The sequence below is a fragment of the Muscardinus avellanarius genome (assembly GCF_963383645.1).
Source record: "Muscardinus avellanarius genome assembly, chromosome: 5".
Taxonomy (NCBI): Eukaryota; Metazoa; Chordata; class Mammalia; order Rodentia; family Gliridae; genus Muscardinus; species Muscardinus avellanarius.
The window spans coordinates 105,850,236-105,874,154 of record NC_137790.1 but is presented as its reverse complement, the minus strand read 5'-3'; the positions used below and the strand labels follow the sequence as shown (position 1 = coordinate 105,874,154).

General features: G+C 47.8%; 1 protein-coding gene across 1 annotated transcript in view; it reads left to right on the top strand.

Annotated features, from left to right (window-relative positions):
* The window catches only part of SAMD7 (sterile alpha motif domain containing 7), a gene marked incomplete at both ends in the record, with an annotated part of 63,599 nt that overhangs the window by 22,411 nt on the left and 17,269 nt on the right, over positions 1–23,919 (top strand). Inside the window, 2 exons of the mRNA XM_080696576.1 lie at positions 2,759–2,880; positions 11,025–11,135. Of these exons, the coding sequence (XP_080552702.1) occupies positions 2,759–2,880; positions 11,025–11,135 (233 nt within the window). The remainder of the gene's footprint in view (positions 1–2,758; positions 2,881–11,024; positions 11,136–23,919) is intronic.

Sequence of the window (23,919 nt, the reverse complement as noted above, 5' to 3'; positions counted from 1 at the left end):
GCGTGGTGGCACACGCTTGTAAATCCCAGCATCGGGAGGCTGAGACCGGGGTAAGTGGTTCATGGACAGCCTCAGCTACTTAGTGAGGCCCTTTGCAACTTAGTGAGACCCTGTTTCAAAATAAAGAATAAAAAAATAGGGCAGAGGGTGTAGCTCGAAGGTCAAATGCCCCTGGGTTCCATCCTCAGACACGAAAAAAAAAATTTAAATTTAAAGTTTGATTTAATTAACTTTTTTTCAACACCAAGCCCACTAGCTTGTGCTTAAAAGCTATGGATTCTATCTCCTCTCTCTGAGTGTAGGGGAAAAAATAGACAAATTAAAAATAGAACAATTAAAAAATAGACAATTAAAGAGAGCTAATTTTCAATGTCCCTTTACTATTGTGATACCTTCTAACCTAACACACCACCACCAAAATCACACACTGAATAGTCTCTTAGTTAAATATATATATATATATAATATATATATATTATATATATAATATAATATATATATATATATATGTATTCGTGAGGCTGAGACTGGAGGATTGCGGTTTTCAAACAGTCTCAGCTACTTAGTGGGGCCCTCCACAACTTAGTGAGACCCTGTTTCAAAATAAAGAATAAAATATAGGGCAGGGTATGTAGCTCAGAGGTTGAATGCCCCTGGGTTCCATCCCTAGACCTGCAAAAAAATTATATATATATTTGCATACACATATAAATACACACACACATCATGTATGTGACTGTGTGTGTGATAATAGAGATTAAACTCCGTGACATTGTAACTGTACTATACTCCAGCCCTTTTGAGTTTTTATTTTGAAACAGGGTCTCACTATGTTACTGCACTCTGTCCTCCATCCTGTGATCCTCCTGTGTCAACCCCCTAAATACTGGGATTACAGTTCTGCCCAACTGCACCAGGCTGAGAAAAAAAATAATAGCAAAACACAGATTTTTGGGAGACTGAGGCTGGAGGATCACAGGTTCATGGCCAGCCGCAGCTACTGCGTGAGACCCCCCGCAACTTAATGAGAGACTATGCTTCAAAATAAAGAATATAAGCCAGGTGTGGTGGCCCACACTTATAATCCCAGCATTCAGGAGGCTGATATAGGAGGATCGTGGTTCGCAGACAGCCTCAGCTATTTGGTGAAGTCCTTTGCAACTAGTGAGACCCTGTTTCAAAATAAAGAATAAAGCCGGGAATGATGGAGCATGCTTTTAATACCAGCATTTGGGAGGCTGAGACAGGAGGATCATGGTTCATGGCTAGCCTCAGCTACTACTTAGGCCCTTCGAAATTAGTGAGAAACTGTTTCAAAATAAAGAATAAAAAATATGGCTGGGGGTATAGCTCAGAAGTAGAATGCCCCTGGGTTCCATCCCCAGTACTGAAAAGAAAGAAAGAAAGAAAGAAAGAAAGAAAGAAAGAAAGAATAAAAGCCAGGCGTGGTGGTGCACGCTTGTAATCTCAGCATTTGGGAGGCTGAGACCGGAGGATCACGGTTCTTGGACAGCCTCAGCTACTTAGTGAGGCCCTCCGCAGCTTAGTGAGACCCTGTTTCAAAATAAAGAATAAAAAATAGGGCAGAGGGTATAGCTCGGAGGTCAAATTCCCCTGTGTTTCATCCCCAGACCCGCCAAAAAAAAGAATAAAAAATAAGGCTGGAGGTGTTGCTCAGAGGCAGAATGCCCTTGGGTTCCACCCCCAGTACTGCAAAAATAAATAAATAAATAAATAAAATTAAAATAAAGAATATTAAAATGGGGCTGGAGGGATAGCTCAGAGGTAGAAGGCCCCTGAGTTCAATCCCCAATACCACACACACACACACACACACACACACACACACACACACACAGATTTGAGGGTGTTTGAAATCTAGTGCCATTCCAACTGCTTCCCTACGGCCGGGTATGGTGGTGCGCGTCCATAATCCCAGTATTTGGGAGACCGAGACAGGAGAATTGCAAGTTCAAGACCAGCGTAAACAATTTAGCAAGACTCAGCAGCCTAGCAAGATCCTCCTGTTTTAAAACAAAAATAAAAGGGCTGGGATACAGTTCAGAGATAGAAAGTGCCTGAGTTCAATCCCAGTCTCCCCACTACACCGGCATCAAAGTGTTAATTTGATATTTTGGGTCTTATCTTTTGTTTTTGTTGTGTTTTGTTTTTGTGGTACTGAGGATGGAACTCAGGGGCATTCTACCTCTGAGCTACACCCCAGCCCTATTTTGTATTCTTTATTTTGAAACAGGGTCTCACTAAGTTGCAGAGGGCCTCACTAAGTAGCTGAGGCTGGCCACCAAGAGTGATCCTCCTATCTCAGCCTCCCAAGTACTGGGATTACAAATGTGCGCCACCACACCTGGCTTAATTTGATATTATGATAAACATAAAGCTAAATTCTTACCTCATCTAGAGAGTATGAAAATACCAGAACCAGAATATACCAGAACATGGTAGCATTAATTTGGAATTTGGGAGCGGGTAGCACAAAGCTGGGGCTTCTGTGGTTACTTATAATGCTGTCACTGAGAGTGTTTGCAAAGGAGGTTTCAGTGATGGCTGAACGTTTAGAACACATTTTCCAGTGCTTCTGAATATCCTTTAGGGAGGTTACAAATTGGCATGTATAAGGACTGCTCTGAGGTGACCGAAAATGACAGAAAATTCGTGCAACTACCCAGCCCTGTGCTCTAAGCTCCCCCTTCCCCCTGGACATTTTACACCATAAAGCAATTTCCTTTTCATTTTAAAGAAACCCACGCACTGGTTACGACTGGGGAAAATCTCTCTCTGGATGAAGATATTCAGAAGTGGACCGTGGGGGACGTGCATGGCTTCATTAGAAGCCTTCCAGGCTGTTCAGACTATGCCCAGGTGATGTCACATTTAAAAGTTCTCATCAAATTCAAGCTGTTTGCAATATATTTTCTGCATGATGAGTTTTGTCAAACTTGCATTTGTTCCAGAGAGGATTCCCAGTAATCTTCCCTTCTCGTGTCATTGTCTCTTCTGGGTCACATGCCCTCGCCCCGGGGCAGGGGAGGCTGGAAAGGCAGTTTCTGGCTTTAGTTTCTGTCCCATCAAGACTGGCGAGAAGTGGGAATTCTCCCCAAATTAGGAGGAAGTTCAGAGGCTGACCATCCAGAAGGGGTGAGGAATGTCTGCCACGTTCCCTGTGCATGCTTATCCCGCCATCTGTGGAATGCAGAGTTCAGTATCGGAAGTTTTAGGCTACTCATCCTCAATAACAGAAATACATACTTCATTCTAAAAGGACAAGGGAAGACACAGTAGATCTGAAAAGCAGGAAACAAACTACTTTTATTTGATTGATTGATTTATTTGTTTATTTATGGAACGCAGGGCCTACTGTATGCTGAATAAGCTCCCTACTGCAAGGAAAGAATACTATGGTCTAAATATAATATACAAGCCGGGCGTGGTGGCGCACGCTCGTAATCCCTGCGCTTAGGAGGCTGAGACAGGAGGATCGTGCAGGTTCGAAGCCAGCCTCAGCTGGCTTAAGAGACCCTGTCTCCAAATAAAATATAAAATAGGTCTGGGAGTGTAGCCCAGAGGTAGAGGGCCCCTGGGTTCCATCCCTAGTGCCACCAAAAAATAAAAAATAATAAATATAATATACAATTAACTGATACTAGAGCAGATGTGTGTGTGTGTGTGTGTGTGTGTGTGTGTGTGTGTGTGATACTGGGGGTGGAACCCAGAGGCTTTTCTACCTTCTGGCTACACTCCCAGACCTTTTTTTTAGTGTGTGGTACTGGGGTTCCTGGAAACCCTTCTACCTCCGGGTTACACTCCCAGACCGATTTTCATATTTTTATTTGGAAACAGAGTCTCTTTAAGCCAGAGAGGCTGGCTTCAAACCTGCGTGATCCTCCTGTCTCTGCCTCCCAAGCACGGGGATTACAAGCGTGCACCACCACGCGGCCCAGACCTATTTTATACTTTATTTGCAAACAGGGTCTCTCTAAGTTGCTGAGAGCCTCACTAAGTAGCTGAGGCTGGCTTCGAACCTGCGCGATCCTCCTGTCTCAGCCTCCCAAGCACTGGGATTACAAGCAGATTTTTTTTTTTCTGCTCTCAGAGATGTTTTCATATAGTGTAATGCTATTAACTTTTTTCTTGGGTGGGAGTTTCTGTTTATGGGACTTATGGAAACCCCATATAAAGCAGGAACTAAGGGTATGGCTTCTGAAACCAGAAAGTACAAAGTGAAATCCTAGCTTCTCCATTTTCAGGATGTGCAGCTTAGAACAAGTTTCCTCTCTTCTCTGTGCCTCAGATTTTCACCTGCAAAATGAGAATAACAGTGATAATACAGTTTCAAAAGGCTTGCTGTGAGCATTAAAGAGTACCTCACCTGGTCCTCCTGAGTACGCAGGAATGCTCATTTCATTATTGGCCTAGTCTGATAAAATTTTTTTTCACCTACTACCTCCTGCTCAATGGGCACAACCTACTTGTTTTGTTATTTGTCGCTAGTCTTGGGTAGGCCCCTTTTTAAATTTATCTAAACCGCTGCTGAGCGTGGTGGCGCACGCTTGTAATCCCTGCGCTTGGGAGGCTGAGACAGGAGGATGGCGCAGGTTCAAAGCCAGCCTCAGCTACTTAGTGAGACTCTCGGCAACTTAGTGAGACCCTGTTTCCAAATAAAATATAAAATGGGTCTGGGAGTCTAGCCCGGAGGTAGAAAGCCTCTGGGTTCCACCTCTAGTAACACCAAAAAAACAAAACAAAACAAAAATTTATCTAAACCACTCATCAAGTCCCACATCAACCACAAGTGTAATGAGGTTATTAAATTCCCCAAATAGCCACAAACAAGCAACCCTTTGTATAATAAACTCGTGACGTCTGACTTTTGTTGGGTCGAATTAGTTTGAACCCTGGTTTTCTTAATCAGTCAGTGGTCCATGGTTATTAAGGTGGTTTGTACTGGACCGCTCTGGCAATAATGCTACATGTATTTCACACTTTATGATCCCAGTGTCCCTTTGTGAGTGATACACAGAAGTCACATGAACATGAGCAACCCACATTTTGCCGACTCACTCTGTCCCACTAACAGGATGGCAGTACCCCCAAGAAATGGTATCAGTTACTCATACAGGTTTCTCAAATGTGTTTAAGATTTTAAAGTCTTCCCCTCGGAGGGACTGCAGGCAACATGGGCTGTCCTGTGTAGGCTTTCCTTGCTGTGCGCTGGGGGCTGCTCTGCACAGGAGCAGGGAGACCCTCCCCCGGCCCAACAGCGCTCACCCGACCCTGACCCCAATCCTGGCCTTTGTTCAGAATGTCCCTTAGAGCCCAGCACAGTGGCGCCAAGCCTATAATCCCAGTACTTGGGAGGTTGAGGCAGGAGGATTGCAGGTTCAAGGCCAGCCTCAGCAATTTGGTGAGACTGAGCCTATTAAGACCCTACTTCAAATCAGAAAACAAAATAGGTCTGGGGGGTAACTTGGAAGTGAAACCCTCTGGGTTCAATCCCACTACCAAAAAGAAAAAGAAAAAAGAAAATGTCCCATCGAATTTTATTTACTTAATTACTTTCTTTCTTCTTTCTTCTTTTATTTTCTTTCTGTACTGAGGATTGAACCTCATTGGCATTCTACTTCTGAGTTATACCCCTCTATTTTTTATTTTGTGATGGGGTTCTCACTAAGTTGCAGAGTCTAGCCTCGAATCTGAGATCCTCCTTTCTCAGACTCCCAAGTACTGGGATTATAGGCATGTGCCACAGCACCAGGCCTCACGGCCCATTTCTTTAAACCAGCTGGACCAAGCCCCTGCGATAGTCAGAGTTACACCCACTGCCTTGGGAACCATCTCAGCAACCTCCAACCACCGCCTCCTGTAGATAAAGCAAGAAATGGATGGGGCGGGGGGGGGGGGGGACCACAACTAAAACCCAAAGCAACTGAATTGAGGGGTTAGCGGCTCAGCTGTTTAGGGATATGCAGGAGAGCCTGCAACTCATGGTTACTCTAAGTAAATGTCTAAGTCAGAGAACTCAGCAGATAAAATATTACATCTCTAGAAATAATTGAAATAAAAAAATAGATATTTTACATGTGGCCCAAATTGCTCTGGTTAGAATTAGGGGGCACACCTGAGGGACAGGGGACGCCACGTCCTCGTCCGGGGACCCCGCGCACTCCATGGCTTGGCTGCGTCCTCACACCGTCCTCCATGGCTGCCTCCCCTGGAGGTCGGTCCACGATTTCCCTCTCTTCGTGTGCTCGAGCGTGGCCCGTCGTGCTCCCTGGAGTCCTACAGTCTTCCCTGAGTCGTGCTCCCTGAGTCCTAAGGAGCTCAACTCTCCTTACCATGATTCTCTCATTTATAAAAACGCATGCTCTTAGTGAGTCTTAGGCAATGGGCACTGCAGTAGACGTAATTAAAATGATCTTCTGCCAGGTGTAGTGGAGCATGCCTGCCATCCAAGTACTTGAAAGGCTGAACAAGAAGATCACAGGTTGGAGGCCAGCCTTGGCAATTTAGCAAGACTTTTTTTTTTTTTTTGGTGGTACTTGGGGTGGAACCCCCAGGCTTTCTACCACCAGGCTACACTCCCAGACCTATTTTATTTTTTATTTGGAAACAGGGTCTCACTAAGTTGCTGAGAGCCTCACTAAGTAGCTGAGGCTGGCTTTGAACCCTTGCGATCCTCCTGTCTCAGCCTCCCAAGCGCGGGGATTACAAGCGTGTGCCACCACACCTGGCTTTAGCAAGACTCTTAAGACCTTTAGTGAAAATCCTATCCCAAATAAAAATAATTTTAAAAGGGGCAGTGGGAGTATAGTTTAGAGGTAAAATACCCCGGGGTTCAATCCCCAATACCAGTACCAAAAAAATTTTCTTCTAAATATAACACATACTTTTATATATAAATATATAAATAATTTATATATAAAATTATATATATAGATATCTTATTTTTGCAACTGGTAAAAAACTGAGCATCAAGTTGACTGAAAGGGAAAACGTTTGGAAAACATATACATATATGTGACTGCAAATCTATCCCTTTCATTAACACTACTCGCTGGGCGTGGTGGCGCACATTTGTAATCCCAGCATTCGGGAGGCTGAGACCGGAGGATCAGTGTTCACGGACAGCCTCAGCTACTACTGAGGCCCTTTGCAACTCGGTGAGACCCTGTTTCAAAATAAAGATTAAAAATAGGGCTGGGGATGTAGCTAGGAGGTAGAAAGCTTCTAGATTCCATCCCCAGTACCGCAAAAACAACAACAAAACAAAAACAAAAACTACTCTTACAGCTGGGCATGGTGGTGCATGCTTGTAATCCCAGCGCTTGGAAGGCTGGGACAGGAGGATTGCACAGGTTTGAATCCAGCTTCAGTTTCCAAATAAAGTATAAAAGGGGTCTGGGAGTACAGTCCAGAGGTAGAAAAGCCCCTGGGTTCCACCCCCAGTACCACCAAAAATTAAAAAAATAAAAATAAATTGTTTTTAAAAACCCTGTTTAAAAAAAAAAAATAGCCGGGCATGGTAGTGCACGCTTGTAATACCAGGAGGCTGAGATAGGACGATCACAGTTCACAGACAGCCTCAGCTACTCAGTGAGGTTTTCTGCAACTCAGTGAAACCCTGTTTCAAAATAAAGAATAAAAGCGTGGTGGCGCACGCTTGTAATCCCTGCGCTTGGGAGGCTGAGACAGGAGGATCACACAGGTTTGAAGCCAGCCTCAGCTACTTAGTGAGGCTCTCAGTAACTTAGTGAGACCCTGTTTCCAAATAAAGTATAAAATTGGTCTGGGAGTGTAGCCTGGAGGTAGAAAACTCCCTGGTTTCCACCCCCAGTACCACCAAGGAAAGGAAGGAAGGAGAAAGAGAGAAAGAAAGAAAGAAAAAAGAAAGAAAGAAAGAAAAAATAGGGCTGGGCATGTAGCTCAGAGATAGAATGCCCCTGGGTTCCATCCCCAGTACTGCAAAAATAAATAAGTAAATAAAAATAAAATGTAAAAACTGCAGCTTGGAGGTTGAATGCCCCTGAGTCCAATCTTCAGTACCACTAAAAAAAAAAAAAAAAAAAAAAAAGAAAGAAAGAAAGAAAGAAAGAAAGAATAAAAGTAAAAAAAAGCAGCCATGACTTTAACAAATATGAGAAAGAACAAATGTAAACTGCTCTTGCGCGAGCCCATGCATTTGGTACACCAAGGCACGAGGGCTGGAGGGGCACCAAGGCCTCTGGGGCTATGGGCAGGTACAGCCAGCTGGGTGCGGCAGGGCAGTGTGCTGTCCTTACAGCTCGCCCTGACTTAAATGCTGCGGGAAATAAACAGCAAAAGAGGAGAGAGTGAAGACAAAGAGGGGATTTTCTTTTTCTTTTTCTTTTCTTTTCTTTTTTTTTTTTTTTTTTTTGCGGTACTGGAGATAGAACCCAGGGGCATTCTACCTTCAAGCCACACCCCCGCAGCCCTATTTTTTTTTCTTTATTTTGATACAGAGTCTCGCTAGATTGCAAAGGGCCTCACTAAGTAGCTGAGGCTACAAATCGCCAAAGTCGAAGAGTGAACACCTACAGCAAATGCGGAGGGATTGTCTTACCTGTGCCCACTAAGCAGGACAGTGGGAGGAAGGATCAGGTTAAACTTTCATTGTTCTGCCTTAGAGGGAATTCTTACCTACTTGTTTCTTTTTCTTTTCTTCTTAAATTAAAATAAATTCTTTTCTTTTTAAATTCTCTAATAAGGTAGAGAGCCACATGTGCCTATAATCATAGTAGGTGGAAGGCTAAAACAGGAGGCTTGCAGGTCGAGGACAGCCTCAGCAAGTAGTGAGACTCATCAACCTATCAAGACCCTGTTTCAAAAAAAAAAAAAATCGGATAGGGGCGGGAGGCTGAGACAAGAGGATCGCAGATTCAAGGCCAGTCTCAGCTACTTAGTGAGACCTTGTTTCACACACAAAAAATAATATAAAACAGCATAGCTTGGAGGTAGAATGTCCCTGGGTTCAATCCCCAGCACCATTTTTATTTATTAAAAAATAAAATCAAGAAGTTCTATGATCTGCTGAAAATGAGGGAAGACTGTGTGGGGTCCAGAGTTGGAGGCGCATGGCTTCAAATAGGAGAGAAAGTTTGTGAGTGAGCGCAGGATTGCCAGGTAGGTTGGAGATCATGATATTATTTTTCTTCCAATTAGTCTAGTTTTTTTTTATTCATTTCTTTATTTTCCTGGAATCTTTGTCCATGGTCTCCTTCCTAGAGGAAGGAAGGAAGGAGGGAAGGAAAGAAGGAAGGAAGGAAAGATAAACTCAAGTCAGGACAAACAGTCCCTGCTGGAAAGGTGCAGGATGACAGTTCTCACCTTGTCCTCCCTCCCTCTCCAAACAGCTAAGCAGCATGGAAGATGCCCACCTGTGTCTCTGAGATGAGTTCATCTGGGGCTCTTACCCACGTGTCCATCTAGGCAGCAATGTCTACTGCACATCTTCTGGTAATACCACTCTACAGTAGAGTGGGAATAAAACATGATCCTGCCCTCAGATAATTACTTTTCTAAGCTGGATTGAGTTCTACAAACAGAGAATTATAGTCTACTCCAATAAACGACTACAAAATTGTTCATTCCACTGGAGCAAAGAAAAGAGAGCAATTAAGCCAGGCGCGGTGGCGCACGCTTATAATCCCAGTACTCGAGACGCTGAGACAGGAAGATCGCGGCTCTTGGCCAGCCTCAGCTACGTAGGCTTTCCAAAACTTATTGAGACCCTATTTCAAAATAAAGAATAAAAAATAGAGCTGGGGACCTGGTGTGGTGATACACGCTTGTAATCCCAGTATTTGGGAGGCTGAGACGGGAGGATCCCAGTTCGCGGACAGCCTCAGCTGCTTAGGACCTTTGCAACTCAGTGAGACCCTGTTTCAAAATAAAGAATGAAAAATAGGGCTGAGAGTGTAGCTCTGAGGTAGAATGCCCCTGGGTTCCGTCCCCAGTACAAAAAAAAAAAAAAAAAAAAAAAAAAAAGGAAAGAAAAAGAAAAGAGAGCCAGGCATGGTGGCTCACGTTTATAATCCTAGTAACTTGACAGGCTGAGACAGGAGGATCACAGATCCGAGGCCAGCCTCAGCAACTTATGAGGCTCTCTGTAACTTAGTGAGAGCCTGTTTCAAAATAAAGAATAAAAGCCGGGTGTGGTGGCACGTACGGTTGTAATTACCGCGCTTGGGAGGCGGAGACAGGAGGATCACACAGGTTCGAAGCCAGCCATGCTGGCTTAAGAGACCCTGTTTCCAATAAATAAATAAATAAATAAATAAATAAATAAATAAATAAATAAAATAGGTCTGGGAGTGTAGCCCGAAGGTAGAAGGGCTTCCAGGAACCCCAGTACCACCACCAAGAAAAAAAAAAAAAAAAGAATAAAAAATCAGGCTGGGAGTGGAGCTCAGAAGTTCTATTCCTGGTACAAAAAAAAAAAAAAAAAGAAAAAGAAAAAAAAGAAAAGAAAAGAAAGAAAGAAAAGAGAACAACTAAAAATAAGTTTGAGGCTGGGAGTGTAGCTCAGTGGTAGAGCACTTGCCCAGCATGTGTGAGACCCTGGGTTCAATCCCTAGCACCATGATAGATAGATAGATAGATAGATAGATAGATAGATAGATAGATAGATAGTTTTATAAATTTCTGTACTGTCCCCAAGCAGTCTTTAATGTTTCTATCAAAACTAAAATATCTGTATATAGAACCAAAAAGTTTTTTTTTTCTTGTGGTACTGGGAAAGGAACTCAGGGGCATTCTACCTCTAAGCTACACCCCCAACCCTATTTTTTATTCTTTATTTTGAAACAGGGTCTCACTCACTGAGTTGCAAAAGGCCTCACTAAGTAGTAGCTAAGGCTGTCCGTGAACCATCATCCTCCTGTCTCAGTCTCCCAAATGCTGGGATTACAAGCGTGCGCCACCATGCCCGGCCAAAAACTTCTTCTAAAAAACATTTGAACAGTGCTGACACCTTTTGTATTTGATAGGTATTCAAAGACCATGCTATTGATGGAGAAACTTTGCAGTTACTCACAGAGGAACATCTTCGGAGTACCATGGGACTGAAGCTAGGGCCGGCACTAAAAATCCAATCACAGGTACGGCGATTTCACATCACCAGATACATATTAATGGTGTGACGCTTATGAGAAATATGTTGCTTTTATCTTGTTGTAATATAAATGATGTTTAGCCTCTGTATTGAGCCTTTTCTTTCTGTGGTTGGGGCAACATAGAAGAGAAGGGGTCCAGAAGCAGTGCTGGAGAGATGATGCACATTCTTAGGTGTGTGGGGAAGGCAAGCAGTGGAATGCTGGTAAATGTTTAACAATGAGGTCTCTAAAATGAGTGCTGGGCGTGGTGGCGCAGGCTAGTAATCCCAGTACTTGGGAGGCTGAGACAGGAGGGATCGCACAGGTTCAAAGCCAGCCTCAGCTACTTAGTGAGGCTCTCAGCAACTTAGTGAAACCCTGTTTCCAAACAAAATATAAAATAGGATGGGGCTGTAGCCTGGAGGTAAAAGGCCCCTGGTTCCATCCCCAGTACCACAGTACCACCAAAAAAAAAAAAAAAAAAAAGAGCCAGGCATGATAGGGCATGCCTGGAATCCCAGTATTTGGGGGGCTGACACAGGAGGATACCAAGTTTGAAGTCAGCCTCAGCAACTTAGCAAGACCCTGTTTCAAAATGGAAAATGAAGCCAGATGTTGAAGTGAGGTTTCTGATAAGTAAAATAAAAAATTAAATGCGAGTAAAATAAAAATAATGTGCGTACGGCGGAGTGTGAAAAACACGAGAGAGGTCCGGTACACATTGCATGTAAAGTTTTAATGGCATGGCTCTCCCGGGGATCAGGGCGAGGCACCGTGGGGCCCGCGCGCCTGTCCGAAGCTAGAGGACGCGGGCTCTCCTTTTAAAGGCATGCATCTCGCGAGATGAGGGTTTACTCGCGGGAATGCCCAATTCTCGCGGGGGTTTCAGCCCCTCCCTTGCCATGCAGAGGTCATGTGACACAAAGTCACATGAGTGCAGGACCCAACTTAACATTCCGGCCTTTTGATGGTAGGGATAATGGATGACGTTGGACCCTCTAGCTTCTTCCTGCTGTCAAGGGGCGTCGTCAGGGGCCCCAGGCCGGGAGGAGTTGGGAGTCCAGTCCCCCAGAAGGGGGTGCAGGTGGGTGCATAGCTGCAGTGCGAATTGGAGGTTACCCTGGACAGCTTAGTGATGTGCGCTTGAGGAGGCTTGAACAGGCAAGGGCCTGAGCTGGCAAAGAGGATGGAGGTTGAGGGATCCAGGAGCCATCAGTCTTCAGCCAGGCTGAGTAGGGCCAGCGGCGGGGCCGGGTCTGGAAAGGTGCTCCCCCTGTGTTGAGGCACCTGGGGCTCACTCTTTTCCAAGGGCACTGTTCCAGTGGCCCTCCTGGCCGCACGCCGAGCAGTCTGATTGGTAGGCGTGGCTTTGCCCCACTTGAGGCAGGCTCCTGGAGGTAGTTGTTGTTGCAGTCCTCCACACCTAGGTGGCGCTCCAGGGGGCTGAGCCGCCACCGCCAGCCGAAGGGCAGCTACCAGGGATCTGCTTTTTGGCAAAGTCGGAGTGTATGCTCCATTTCCGCCTGTTTCTCTCTGGAATTAAAACTTAGATGCTATGTTAAGGTTCTGTCAGCTGCAACGGACCTATACTCACAAAGAGCTCGTCCCGAGACGGGTGTCCAGCAAGAATGGCAACGCGGACTCCGCACGGGCAGACAGAGAGTGTCGCCCCAGCCCCGGCCTGTCATTTCCCGCAGCACCTAGGGCGCGCCCGAGCGGGCCACCCAGCAAAATTGCAGTCTGGCGCAGGCCAAGATGGTGACTGTGACATCACCAGGCAGTGACTATGCGCCATCACAAAATGGCAGCTGGCAGGAAAATAAATGGAAGCTGATGGGGGAGAGCATTTGGAGGGATACCAGACCGCTTATAAAAGTTCCTAACTATTCCTGGGCCACCGCAACCTATTTCCCAACTCGTATCAAGGCAGACAGGCTCTCAGGGCATCTGCTAGTATAAAGGTTCGACTCCCCATAATTGGTTCGCAGGCGGAAACGAAGAACAGGAAATGGGCGTCCCCGATTTCCCTGCTCAATCGTTCGGAAACAGAGGTTAAGAGATAGGGAAGAACGTCTTCATTCCTTCTCAAAACCGGAGGATGACCTGATCATCCACAGGGTGGTCCCAGTGGACCGGGGGACAATGGGTCACCAAGCGCTTGGATTTTTGGGTCCCAGTGGACCGGAAGACCCAAGTCCGGAACCCGCTAACCAAGGGAAGGAGGCAGTTTACCGGAGTGAAGTGTTGCCAGCCAGCGCTGGCTGCGACAGAAGCGCTGAGAAGCTGCTGGGAGCGTGGTGGAGCTGGGGCGCGTGGATGCCGGTGGCTGGTGTGGACGGCACTGGCGGCTGGCGCAGGTGGGATCAGTGGGGGTGCGCAGGCGGCATGGCTTGCCGGGCAGGCGGCGTGGAGACAAAATGGCTTCCAGGCACGCGCCAGACGCTGAGGCTGGGCCCCGAGGAGCACCGCCAGTGAGCCTGGCTCGGGGCGGGTGGGGCAAACCGGCCAGAGGTCCCGGCGGTGACCGGAGAACCAAGCTGGAACGGTGCTTTAGGAGGTCCAAGCGGCAGGCAGAGGTCCTGGCCCACGCAGGCAGTTGGCAGGCAGAGCAAGTGCCAAGCTGCCTGGCTCGGGCCGGAAAGATGGCCGCCGACTCCTAGGATTGGTTAGGAGTGGAAAGTGGGAGGGATTAAAGATTGTGAGGCCTCCAGTGAGGCCATGAGGTGGGAGGGGTTAAAGATGGCGAGGCCTCCAGTGAGGCCATGAGGTGGGAGGGGTTAAGGATGGCGAGGCCTCCAGTGAGGCCAGGAGATGGGAGGGGTTAAAGATGGTGAGGCCAAGATGGCGGCCCCCCAGTGATTCCACGTGTCCAAGATGGCGGGCCAAAGCTGGCGACCCCCCCCCCCAGTAATTCCATCTGGCTGCTTACCGGAATGGCCAGGCCCAGGCAGCAGGGATGGGCAGGCACAGGGTGAAGGGCGCCAGGGCGCAAGTCCGAGTGGAGGAACCAGCTGGAGCGCGGGCTGGACTTGGCGGGCTGGGGGCTGTTTAGCAGAGTGGCGGCCACCTAGATGGAGGAGGCAGGCGGCCCCGGCAGGCGGGTCTAAGCAACGCCAGGCGCGGAGAAGACATAGGCGCGCCGTGTGGCGCAGTCCGCGGGCGGCGCGGTCCCATTCCAGCGGCGGGCAGCGTGGGCAGGCGGGAACGGCGGTTTTAGGAGGTCCAAGCAGCAGGCAGAGGTCCTGGCCCGTGCAGGAGGTCAGCAAGTAGAACAGGTGCCAGCATCACCCAAGGAGCCTGGCTCCGGGCGGGTGGAACTAGCAGCCTGGCGGCCGGTGGAGCCTGCACGCCCCGGCGGTGGTGGCCGCGGAAGATGGCCGCCGGCGCTCTGGAAGAGAGCACATGGGGCGGGAAAAGATGGCCACTGGCTCTCAGCAGAGCACGGGGCCGAAAAGATGGCTGCGGGCTCTCAGCAGAGCGCGGGGCTGAAAAGATGGCCGTGAGCTCTCAGCAGAGCTCGGGGCTGGAAAGATGGCCACCGGCTCTCAGCAGAACTTGGGGCCGAAAAGATGGCCGTGAGCTCTCAGCAGAGCTCGTGGCTGGAAAGATGGCCGCGAGCTCTCAGCAGAGCTCGTGGCTGGAAAGATGGCCGCGAGCTCTCAGCAGAGCCCGGGGCGGGAAGAAGGCCGCCGGCTCTCCCGGAGAGCGCGTGGCCGGAAAGACGGCCTTGAGCTCTCAGCAGAGCGCGGGGCCGAAAAGATGGCTGTGAGCTCTCAGCAGAGCTCGGGGCTGGAAAGATGGCCGCGGACTCTCAGCAGAGCCCGGGGCAGGAAGAAAGCCGCCGGCTCTCCCGGAGAGCGCGGGGCTGAAAAGATGGCTTACGGTCCGGGCAGGCACGGGGCAGCAGCGGCGGCAGTGGTGGGAGCAACGCCTGCAAGCGGAGCGCTGGTGTGGGACCTCACAGTCGAGCTGCTGGCGGGTCGGAGAGTCCGGGGCTCAAAAAGAGAGTAAAAATAAAAAGAGAAAACAGAAAAAAAAAAAAAAAGGAAAAAAAATGGGGAGGAACCCAAGAGTTCTCCCGGTTCGGCACCAAATGATAAGTAAAATAAAAAATTAAATGCGAGTAAAATAAAAATAATGTGCATACGGCGGAGTGTGAAAAACACGAGAGAGGTCTGGTACACATGGCATGTAAAGTTTTAATGGCACGGCTCTCCCGGGGATCAGGGCGAGGCACTGTGGGGCCCGCGCGCCTGTCCGAAGCTAGAGGACGCGGGCTCTCCTTTTAAAGGCATGCATCTCGCGAGATGAGGGTTTACTCGCGGGAATGCCCAATTCTCGCGGGGGTTTCAGCCCCTCCCTTGCCCTGCAGAGGTCATGTGACACAAAGTCACATGAGTACAGGACCCAACTTAACAGTTTCTTGAGAAGAAACACTGCGTTTCCTTACCGGATTCTTCTCTGCGGCGAGCAAAGAATGACACCCGCAGACAGCAGGAAGGGGAGCAAGAAGTTTATTGGAAACAGCAGAGAATCGGGAAAGTGGCAGAACACCCCTAAGGGCTGTTGGGACTCTGGTGCCCAGCAGCTGCCTTCAGGACAATACTTGAGGGTATCCCAAGCCAAATGCCTTCAGTTGCAAGCTGCTTTCTCCCAAAGTCCACGTGATCTGCCAGAAAAGAAGTGCAGGTCACCCCTAGGGGCCCTGGTCGGCCTTGATGTCCAGCAGAGGCCTTTAGGTCACTACCCGAGTGTAGGCCAGGCCAAGTGCATTTAATTGCACCCCACCTTCTCTCAAAGCTAACGTGACCTGCAAGAGAGAGAAAAGTTCTCCAACAGGGAGGGGTTCCCAGAGTGGGTAACCATCCTGGTGACTGGTCTAGGGGTTTATATATCTCTGTAAGTCCTCTGTTACTTGGAGTCTGGGAGGCAGTTCTTAAAATTTGCATAGGGTATTTGCATGTCCTTGAGGGGTCTCCTTCTTTCAGTAGAGGTGTCAGGCTTGCTCCAGGGATGTCTCCAGGGTTTGTTGATTAGTAAACAGATGGTTTTATGAAGCTTTGGCCATTCTTATCTCTGAAACTTGGAAGGGCTGGTCTCTTTTTAGGAGCCTTGGAAGTTAATTAGTATTTGTTGCCCCTCAGGAAATTAAGTTTTTCTACCGAAGCCTCTTCCCTACCTGCCTACTTCTTTTCTACCTCCTCAATGTGGTGGCACATGCTTGTAATCCCAGTACTTGTAAGGCTGAGACAAGAGGATCACAGGTTCCCAGCCAGCCTCAGCTACTTAGTGAGGTACATCACAGCTTAGTGAGACCCTATTTCAAAATAAAGGATTAAAAATAGGGCTGGAGGCCAGGCGTGGTGGCGCACGCTTGTAATCCTGTAATCCCCGCGCTTGGGAGGCGGAGACAGGAGGATCGCGCAGGTTCGAAGCCAGCCACGCTGGCTTAAGAGACCCTGTTTCCAAATAAAAATATATTTAAAAAAAATAGGTCTGGGAGTGTAGCCCAGAGGTAAAAGGGCTTCCAGGAACCCCAGTACCACCAAAAGATAAAAAAATAAACATAAATAAAAATAGGGCTGGAGGTGTGGCTCAGAGGTAGAACTCTGAATTCAATCTCCAGTACTAGAAAAAAAAAAGTTGCAAAGCTGGGCGTGGTGGTGCATGCTTGTAATCCCACATTTGGGGGGGCGGGGGCTGAGACAGGAAGATCAGGGTTTGAGGCTAACCTCAGCTACTTAGTGAGGTCCTCTGCAGCTCAGAGACCCTGTTTCAAAATAAAGAATAAAAAATGGGGCTGGGGGTGTAGCTCGGAGACAGAAAGCCCCTGGGTTCTAGACTGAGGGCTCCGCCACTGGCCAGCTAATAAAGGCTTCAGTTGGCACATTCCCCTGGACCCTCATTTACTGCAAAAAAAAAAAATAATTTTTTTTGGCTTTGTTACATCACTCAGTTTTTGGCAATCCCGTCTGAGCATGTGCATACCTCCTCAAGCCCAGCTGAGCTGCTATATTTCAGGCACCATCTGCCACCAGAACAGGACAGAGCTGCCACAGAAGCAGGGGAAGGTCCAGCTGATGACAGATGTCAATAAAACAGAGCAGTCCTAGTGTCCTGGGGGATTGAAGTAGCAGTTGGAAGGCTCTGAGTAACATCTGGAAGTTTCAGAAGGTGACTGCTGTAGGCAGGTTCAGCGATAAATGAGGGTCCAGGGGAATGTGCCAACTGAAGCCTTTATTAGCTGGCCAGTGGCGGAGCCCTCAGTCTAGGAATCTGACTGGAGGGGTGCACAGGCTGGGGGGGTAGGGGTTTATAAGGGAGAAAAATCACAAGCTGGTGATCCATCTATTATGCTAAAATAAGCAAGCAGGTTTACAGAAGCAGAAACTTGCAGTTAGTTATCTGATATGCAGTTTAGCTTTTCTGGAACACAAGGTCTTGGTGTTTTGGTCAGGTGCTGGGTGACACCTGGGCTGAACCTAAGGTCAGAATTTTGGGAGAGATCCTTGGTCTACCACAAATCGCAGCAAGCAATTACTTTAAAAGTATGGGCCTATTGAGTACTGTAGCCTAAGAAAGGACAGGCCACCTGGGCCATTGTGATGAAAAGTGTGGCCTATTAAGGGCTTTAGCCTAAGAAAGAGCAGACATTGCAGGGTGAAGATAATTAAGTTTCTAAATCTTAAAACTATATTTTTCTCCTTTCTTTACAGTTTGCCTCCTTTTTAATTTTGCTATTACATGACTAGGGAAGAGTTCATAACATAACAAAATCTCAGCTTCCAAACTGGAGAATAAGGACAATACCCCATGATAGCAGGCAGCCAGGAAGGACCCCACCCCAACTCCAAGTAGAAACTTAGTACCCATGAACAAGAAGGAGGGTGGGAGAAGAAACAATGCTGGGCTTGGGAACTGAGATCATTGTTATCAGAACAGAGGCAGTGGGAGGCCGGAGCTGTGACTGGGTGGCCTGGGTTCCATGCAGGGTCAGGTGTTAGCAGAGCAGCTGAAGCCCCGTGTAGGATCTCAGTGCTCGCATCCAGGCCTGGGCCACAGAGCAACCTCCTTCCTGTCCCTCTGGTGACCAGCCATGGGTTTATGCCACCTAAAGAATTCTGGCACACACCTGTAATCATGGTACTTGGGAACTGAGACAGGAGAATCACAGCTTTAAGGCCAGCTTCAAAATAAAAAGTAAAAGGGCCAGAGGATGTAGCTTGAAGATAGAATGCCCCTGGGTTCGATTCCCCCATACCAAAAAGAAAACAAACAAAAAAAAAAAAAGAATCCTGGCCTCAGCCAGGAGAAAGACTGGTGGAGGACTGGGGGTGTCGTGGGTGCAAAGTTGAAATTGAGTGGGAGTCGCATGGGAGACAAAATGCAGCAAAGGAGTGTAGGGGTGCTGGGAAGCAGGCTGGAAGAAGCACTCCCCCCGCCCACTGACGCGCAAGAGGAAATATCCCTCTCTGCCCCCGAGCATTGGGCACCTCCTGGGTCTCCCGCATACCGTGGTTGCTACCCTGATATGGAGGGACCTTGGTCTGGTTCGATCCCGTGGGCATGAGAGGGGATTCTGCGGGTGCAGTGGCTCCCACAAGGCTCTCTTCCTGTTTGTTCTGTCCTATTCGTTCTTTAGATTCTGTTTTTGCCAAAGTTGTCATAATAGCCCCAACCTTGTATTCAGATGGTCCCTAAGAAGAGAAACAACTGAAGATAAGCTATAGAACCTGTTTCCCATTGCTGGGGGGAAGTGGGGGAACTCACTGCCATTTAGAAATGGTTGCTAGCTGGCGTTTCCTGTTTGGGAATTTTTTTTTTCTGGAGGTGGGCCATGGGCTTTTCTTTTAGATGTAAACTTGTATAGGGATTTTAAAAGTGTCCCATCTGTGATGTGGGCATTCATTGGGCCTATCAAGCCTACGCTATTTAAAGGGGTTTCTTCCTGGAGGGGATTCGACCGTGGGCTACTCCCTTGGTCGGGGGGTTTCCCACGAACCAGAATTGCCTCCCAGACGCTGGACGATCACGGTCATTCTGGGGGAACTCCTTCTCGCTCCAGGAAGGTACATACCTTTTGGGGTGCAGTGGTACTAGGACCACCAGCGAGATGCCCTGGAAGTCACATTCAGAGCTGCAGTGATGCAAAGGCTGCTCTATAGTTGTTTTAAAGCTCAACAGCTCACTGGCTGGAGCTAAAACTGCTGCTGTTCCCCACTGGCCCACAGGCCAAAAAGCCCCATGAAAATTACTGAGCCACGTGCTCCGCGTTGACCCAAGACGTTTGGTGCCAAAAATGTTATGGATTGGCGAAACTTTCCCCAGGGATTCTCGTTAGACCCCTGGGAATAATTTCCCAAAAACTCCCCAAAGAAACAAAAACAGAAAAAGAGGAAAAGATAGAAACACAGGAGATAGAAATACAGCCCCATGCCAAAATGGCATGAGGGGATAACTCGAATGAGTACACCCCAGGGCTTACACGTGGACTTGGCCTTTTATACCCATGACCTCCATCTTGTTTGTGTGACTCTGATGTAGTAAACATCCCTGTAAGGTACCTCCCCTTAACCCTGAAAGGTACCTCCCCCAACCAGGTGTGGCAAGGTGTCTCCTTACCATGAAGGTCGACCCCTCCTACCATCTTAGCTAGCTTATCCAATCATATCTTGATAGCCAGGCCCATTTCCCGAGCCTCCTTCTGTACCTCAGAAAAGTGGGAGAGGACGAGACCTTTGGGAGTTATGTGTGCTTGTCCCGTTGTTAAAATTAAACAACTTATTCTATATTTTTCTCTTAAAGCCACTTAATACTGTATTTACAAAGCTTTATAACCAAAATCCTTATTATTCTCAGCCGAGTGGGATGGGGGAGTTATAAGTCTAGGGGTATGATTTTAGAACTCTGGCAGCTAATCCTTCATCCCGAATTGCTCCCCCCAGTCCTTAAGGGCTACAGGTGGTCGGAAAACTACCTGGGCAATCGGTAGAAGTCCTTCACCTAGACCAGAGTCTGGGATGGGCTCTCCTAGTGTTTCAGGTCTGTAAGTGTGCTGTATTAAGGAGGGGACTTCACCAGGTTGTTATCCTAGTGCCGTATACCTCCATGATGTCTCAGGCAAACCTGCCCTCTCTAGCAGAGGTAGGCTAGTCCGGAGAGCTGGGCGACCACCCCTTATGTGCACTCCCCTGGCGGACTGTTAGAATTTATCTTTAACAGATGTCGTTGCTCAACCCCACCCAATATCGGCTGTTTCCCTAGCCAAATACCTTAGAATAGCAATCAATGAATATTAAATGGATATCATAAAAACTTAAGCATGCAAATTATCACTATAATTAAAAGAGCAATTTCTAAATTTAGAAGAATTATAATTAACCACTGATTATAAAACATTTACTGGTACCAATACTCCAAAATAACATACAACAAAAACAACAAAATTGCAAATCCAATCACAAATCCCAATTGTTTCCATTCACTCCACTTTCTTCAATCATATGGACCGGTCCTTTTCACACTCACACACTCACAGTTAGGATCCTTGATGAGGCCGAATGGAGTCCACTTCACCGGTGGCAGATCGACTTCTTCGTTGGATGCCAGGATTCCTTCTTTGCTCAAGCACAGAGGACACTGTTCCTCTCTCAAAACCTTCTTTGTTTGAGCACAGAGGACATTCTAACTCCCTTCTCATGAAGAAACTCAAGAATGGAGCTCCCCCTCTCACAGAGAGACTTCCACCGAGAGCCTCCTATTGGAGGTCACTGGTCTTCAACTTCCGACCCGGCGTCCCGGCGTCAGGGCCTTGGCTAGGGGCCCAGGTCAGCACCACCACTTCGGGCTAGGGGCCCTGGTCAGCACCACCACTGGAGGTCACAAGGGACTTTATTTTTTTTTATCATCATATCTTATATTTCTGTTTTATTTTTTTTAATTAATTTATTTTTTAAATTGGTGCATTGTAGTCATATATCAATCACATTGGAGTACAAGACTTGAGAGGATATACAAGCACACATCATCCAATTAGCCCTCCTCCAGCCCCCATCCCATTCCCTCCCCCTCCCTCCATCCCACACTTCTTTGGTGATTTACTTTGATACATTTGTTTATGTACCTCCTGCGTTTTAAAGAGGCTCCGTCCTCCAGTATTACATACCCTCTGATTGGTCACATTAGTTGCTTCACTATAGGGCCCTTTCTATAGCTCAAACAAGGGACTTTATACCCAAGCCTGTTCCTCCAGCCCAGGGCGTCACAAGGGCCTTACCACAGCGTCCTGCCGCCCAAGCCTTTTCCCCCATCTGAGGCCGTTGCCTCCTGACTCGATCAAGGGTCACAAGGGCCTAACACAGCGTCCTGATGCCCAAGCCTTTTCCCTTGTCTCATACCAGGACTTACAATGATGTCTCGCAGCCTGAGGGCTCCAAAATGAAACCTCTGCCCCTTGGTGCCGTTTGCTAAATGGGGAAGGGGCTTATCCCGGACGAGCCCCCATATGAAGGGTCCGAGAATCGCCCACCAACCCAAATAACGAAGGACTCACAAGAGATGTAAAATGCTAGCGAGGATTATTGTGCTGCAGCTCTGTCCTGGTAAGCCAGGGGTCAAGACCAAGACACTAAATGGTCGGGGTTTCGACCCAGAGCTCACTCCACAGTCTGACTTTATAGCCCCAGGAGGGAGTGGTCACACACGTCAGGGCCCGCCAAAAGTCCGAGCCCGCCAACCTTAGAATACAACCAATCAGATACAAGGACAAACAAGTACATGCATCCATACACGTCAGAGCCTGCTAAAGACTGCTTATCTCCTTATGGTATGTGTTCGTTCCCTAGGGCTGCCTTTCCCACCCACCTTGGCTGGGCCAGGCTTATCTCTGCACTGAGGAATCTGCCTGGAGAGCAGATTAGCATGGCCTTGTTCCCCAGGCCGGAGGGGGAGTGCTAATCTGGTCCCATGTACAAAGACCTTGGCCGGCAAGCTGGAGATTAGAGGCTTTGACCTGGTGGGTCCCCTACCCTGGTCCTTGAATCCTGCAACCTGGGCAGCTGGGCTTAGTTAACTTCTCATGCTAGGAGGGGGAAGCGCTTCTTCCAGCCTGCTTTCCAGCACCCCTAGAGGAGTATAAATCCAGGCACCTTTTAATTAATTGACGCCCTTAGGCTAGGTCTGCCTAGGGATACTGTGGGGGAGGGGCTGATAGGTCAGTGGAGAGAAAAGGAGTGAGGGTATTTAAGTAGCCCTGTCTTGGGGTGGGCGCTAGTGAGGCAGGAGAGTGTCAGTCCTCTCAGGACATCTCTGCCCCACCTCCACTTCTGGCTTCCGGGGCTCCGGGGCCTCCTGTCCCAGCTGCAGAGTCCTGTCCCTATTAGTGGGATCGATCTCTTCTGAGAACCCTGGAGAAGGGCAGGTTGGAGTGCACTCGGAGTGTCATTCCGAGTGCAGATGATCCACAAAAAGGGGACCTGGAAAGCGAGGTCACCCAGATACCCAGATGTGATTTTGTGTGTGTGTGGTGCTGGGGATTGAATCCAGGGGCATTCTACCTCCAAACTATACCCCAGCCCTATTTTTTTTTTTTTCGGCACTAAGAATGGAACCCAGGGGCCTTGGACCTCTGAGTTACACCCCCAGCCCTATTTGTTTAGTCTTTTACGTGTGTGTGTGTCTGTGTGTGTGTGTGTGTGTGTGTGTGTTACTGAGGGTGGAACCAAGGGGTTTTTCTACCTCCAGGCTGTACTCCCAGACCTATTTTATACTTTATTTGGAAACAGGGTCTCACTAAGTTGCTGAGAGCCTCACTAAGTAGCTGAGGCTGGCTTCGAACCTGTGTGATGCTCCTGTCTCAGCCTCCCAAGTGCTGGAATTACAAGCATGTGCCACCACACCTGGCTTTAGTCTTTTTAGTTTTTGAAACAGGGTCTCGCTGAGTTGTGAAGGGCCTCCCTAAGTAACTGACGCTGTGCACGAACCGCAATCCTCTGGTCTCGGCCTCCCAAATGCTGGGATTACAAGCCTGTGCCACCATGCCTGGCCCTACCACTATATGATTCTGAAAGGGGGGAAAAAAGGCCCTACAGTCCTTCCCGGCTCTAAGAACTCACACTACTGTATACATGCCTGAAATTATCTCAGACTCCCTACCATCTGTGGTTAGTGCTGGGCTCTCAAAAGAATTCATAGACTTAATTACTATATATATATATATATATATATATATATATATATATATATATATATATATATATATCTTTTTTTCTTTTTTCGGAACTGGGGATTAAACCACCCAGGAGCATTCCACCCCAGCCCTATTATTTATTCTTTATTTTGAAACATGGTCTCTGTACCAGTGTTGGAATGGCCTAGGAAGATTTGGGAAAGCTCTGATTATTAATATATTTCAAAAGAAAATAATTGGTATATTTCAAAATAGTTGTGTCAAAATGGCAGTAGACATGGGTAAAGAAAGAACTTGGTTTCTGCCTAAAACAGGCAGTGTAAATCACCTAGCTCAAAGTAATTAACAAGTCAATAGAGGAGAGCAAGGGCTTCCTCTTTCTAAAGAGACAGATCTACATGATCTAGGGAGGATGGGGCAGGGTTTGACCTTGCCCTTCATGAAAGGAGACACCTCACCACACCTTGCTAGGGGAGGTACCTTACAGGGATGTTCTCTACGTCAGAGTCACGCAAACAAGATGGAGGTCATGGGTATAAAAGTCCGGTCAACATGTAAGCCCTTTGGTGTATTCATTTTGAGTCACCCCCTCATGCCATTTTG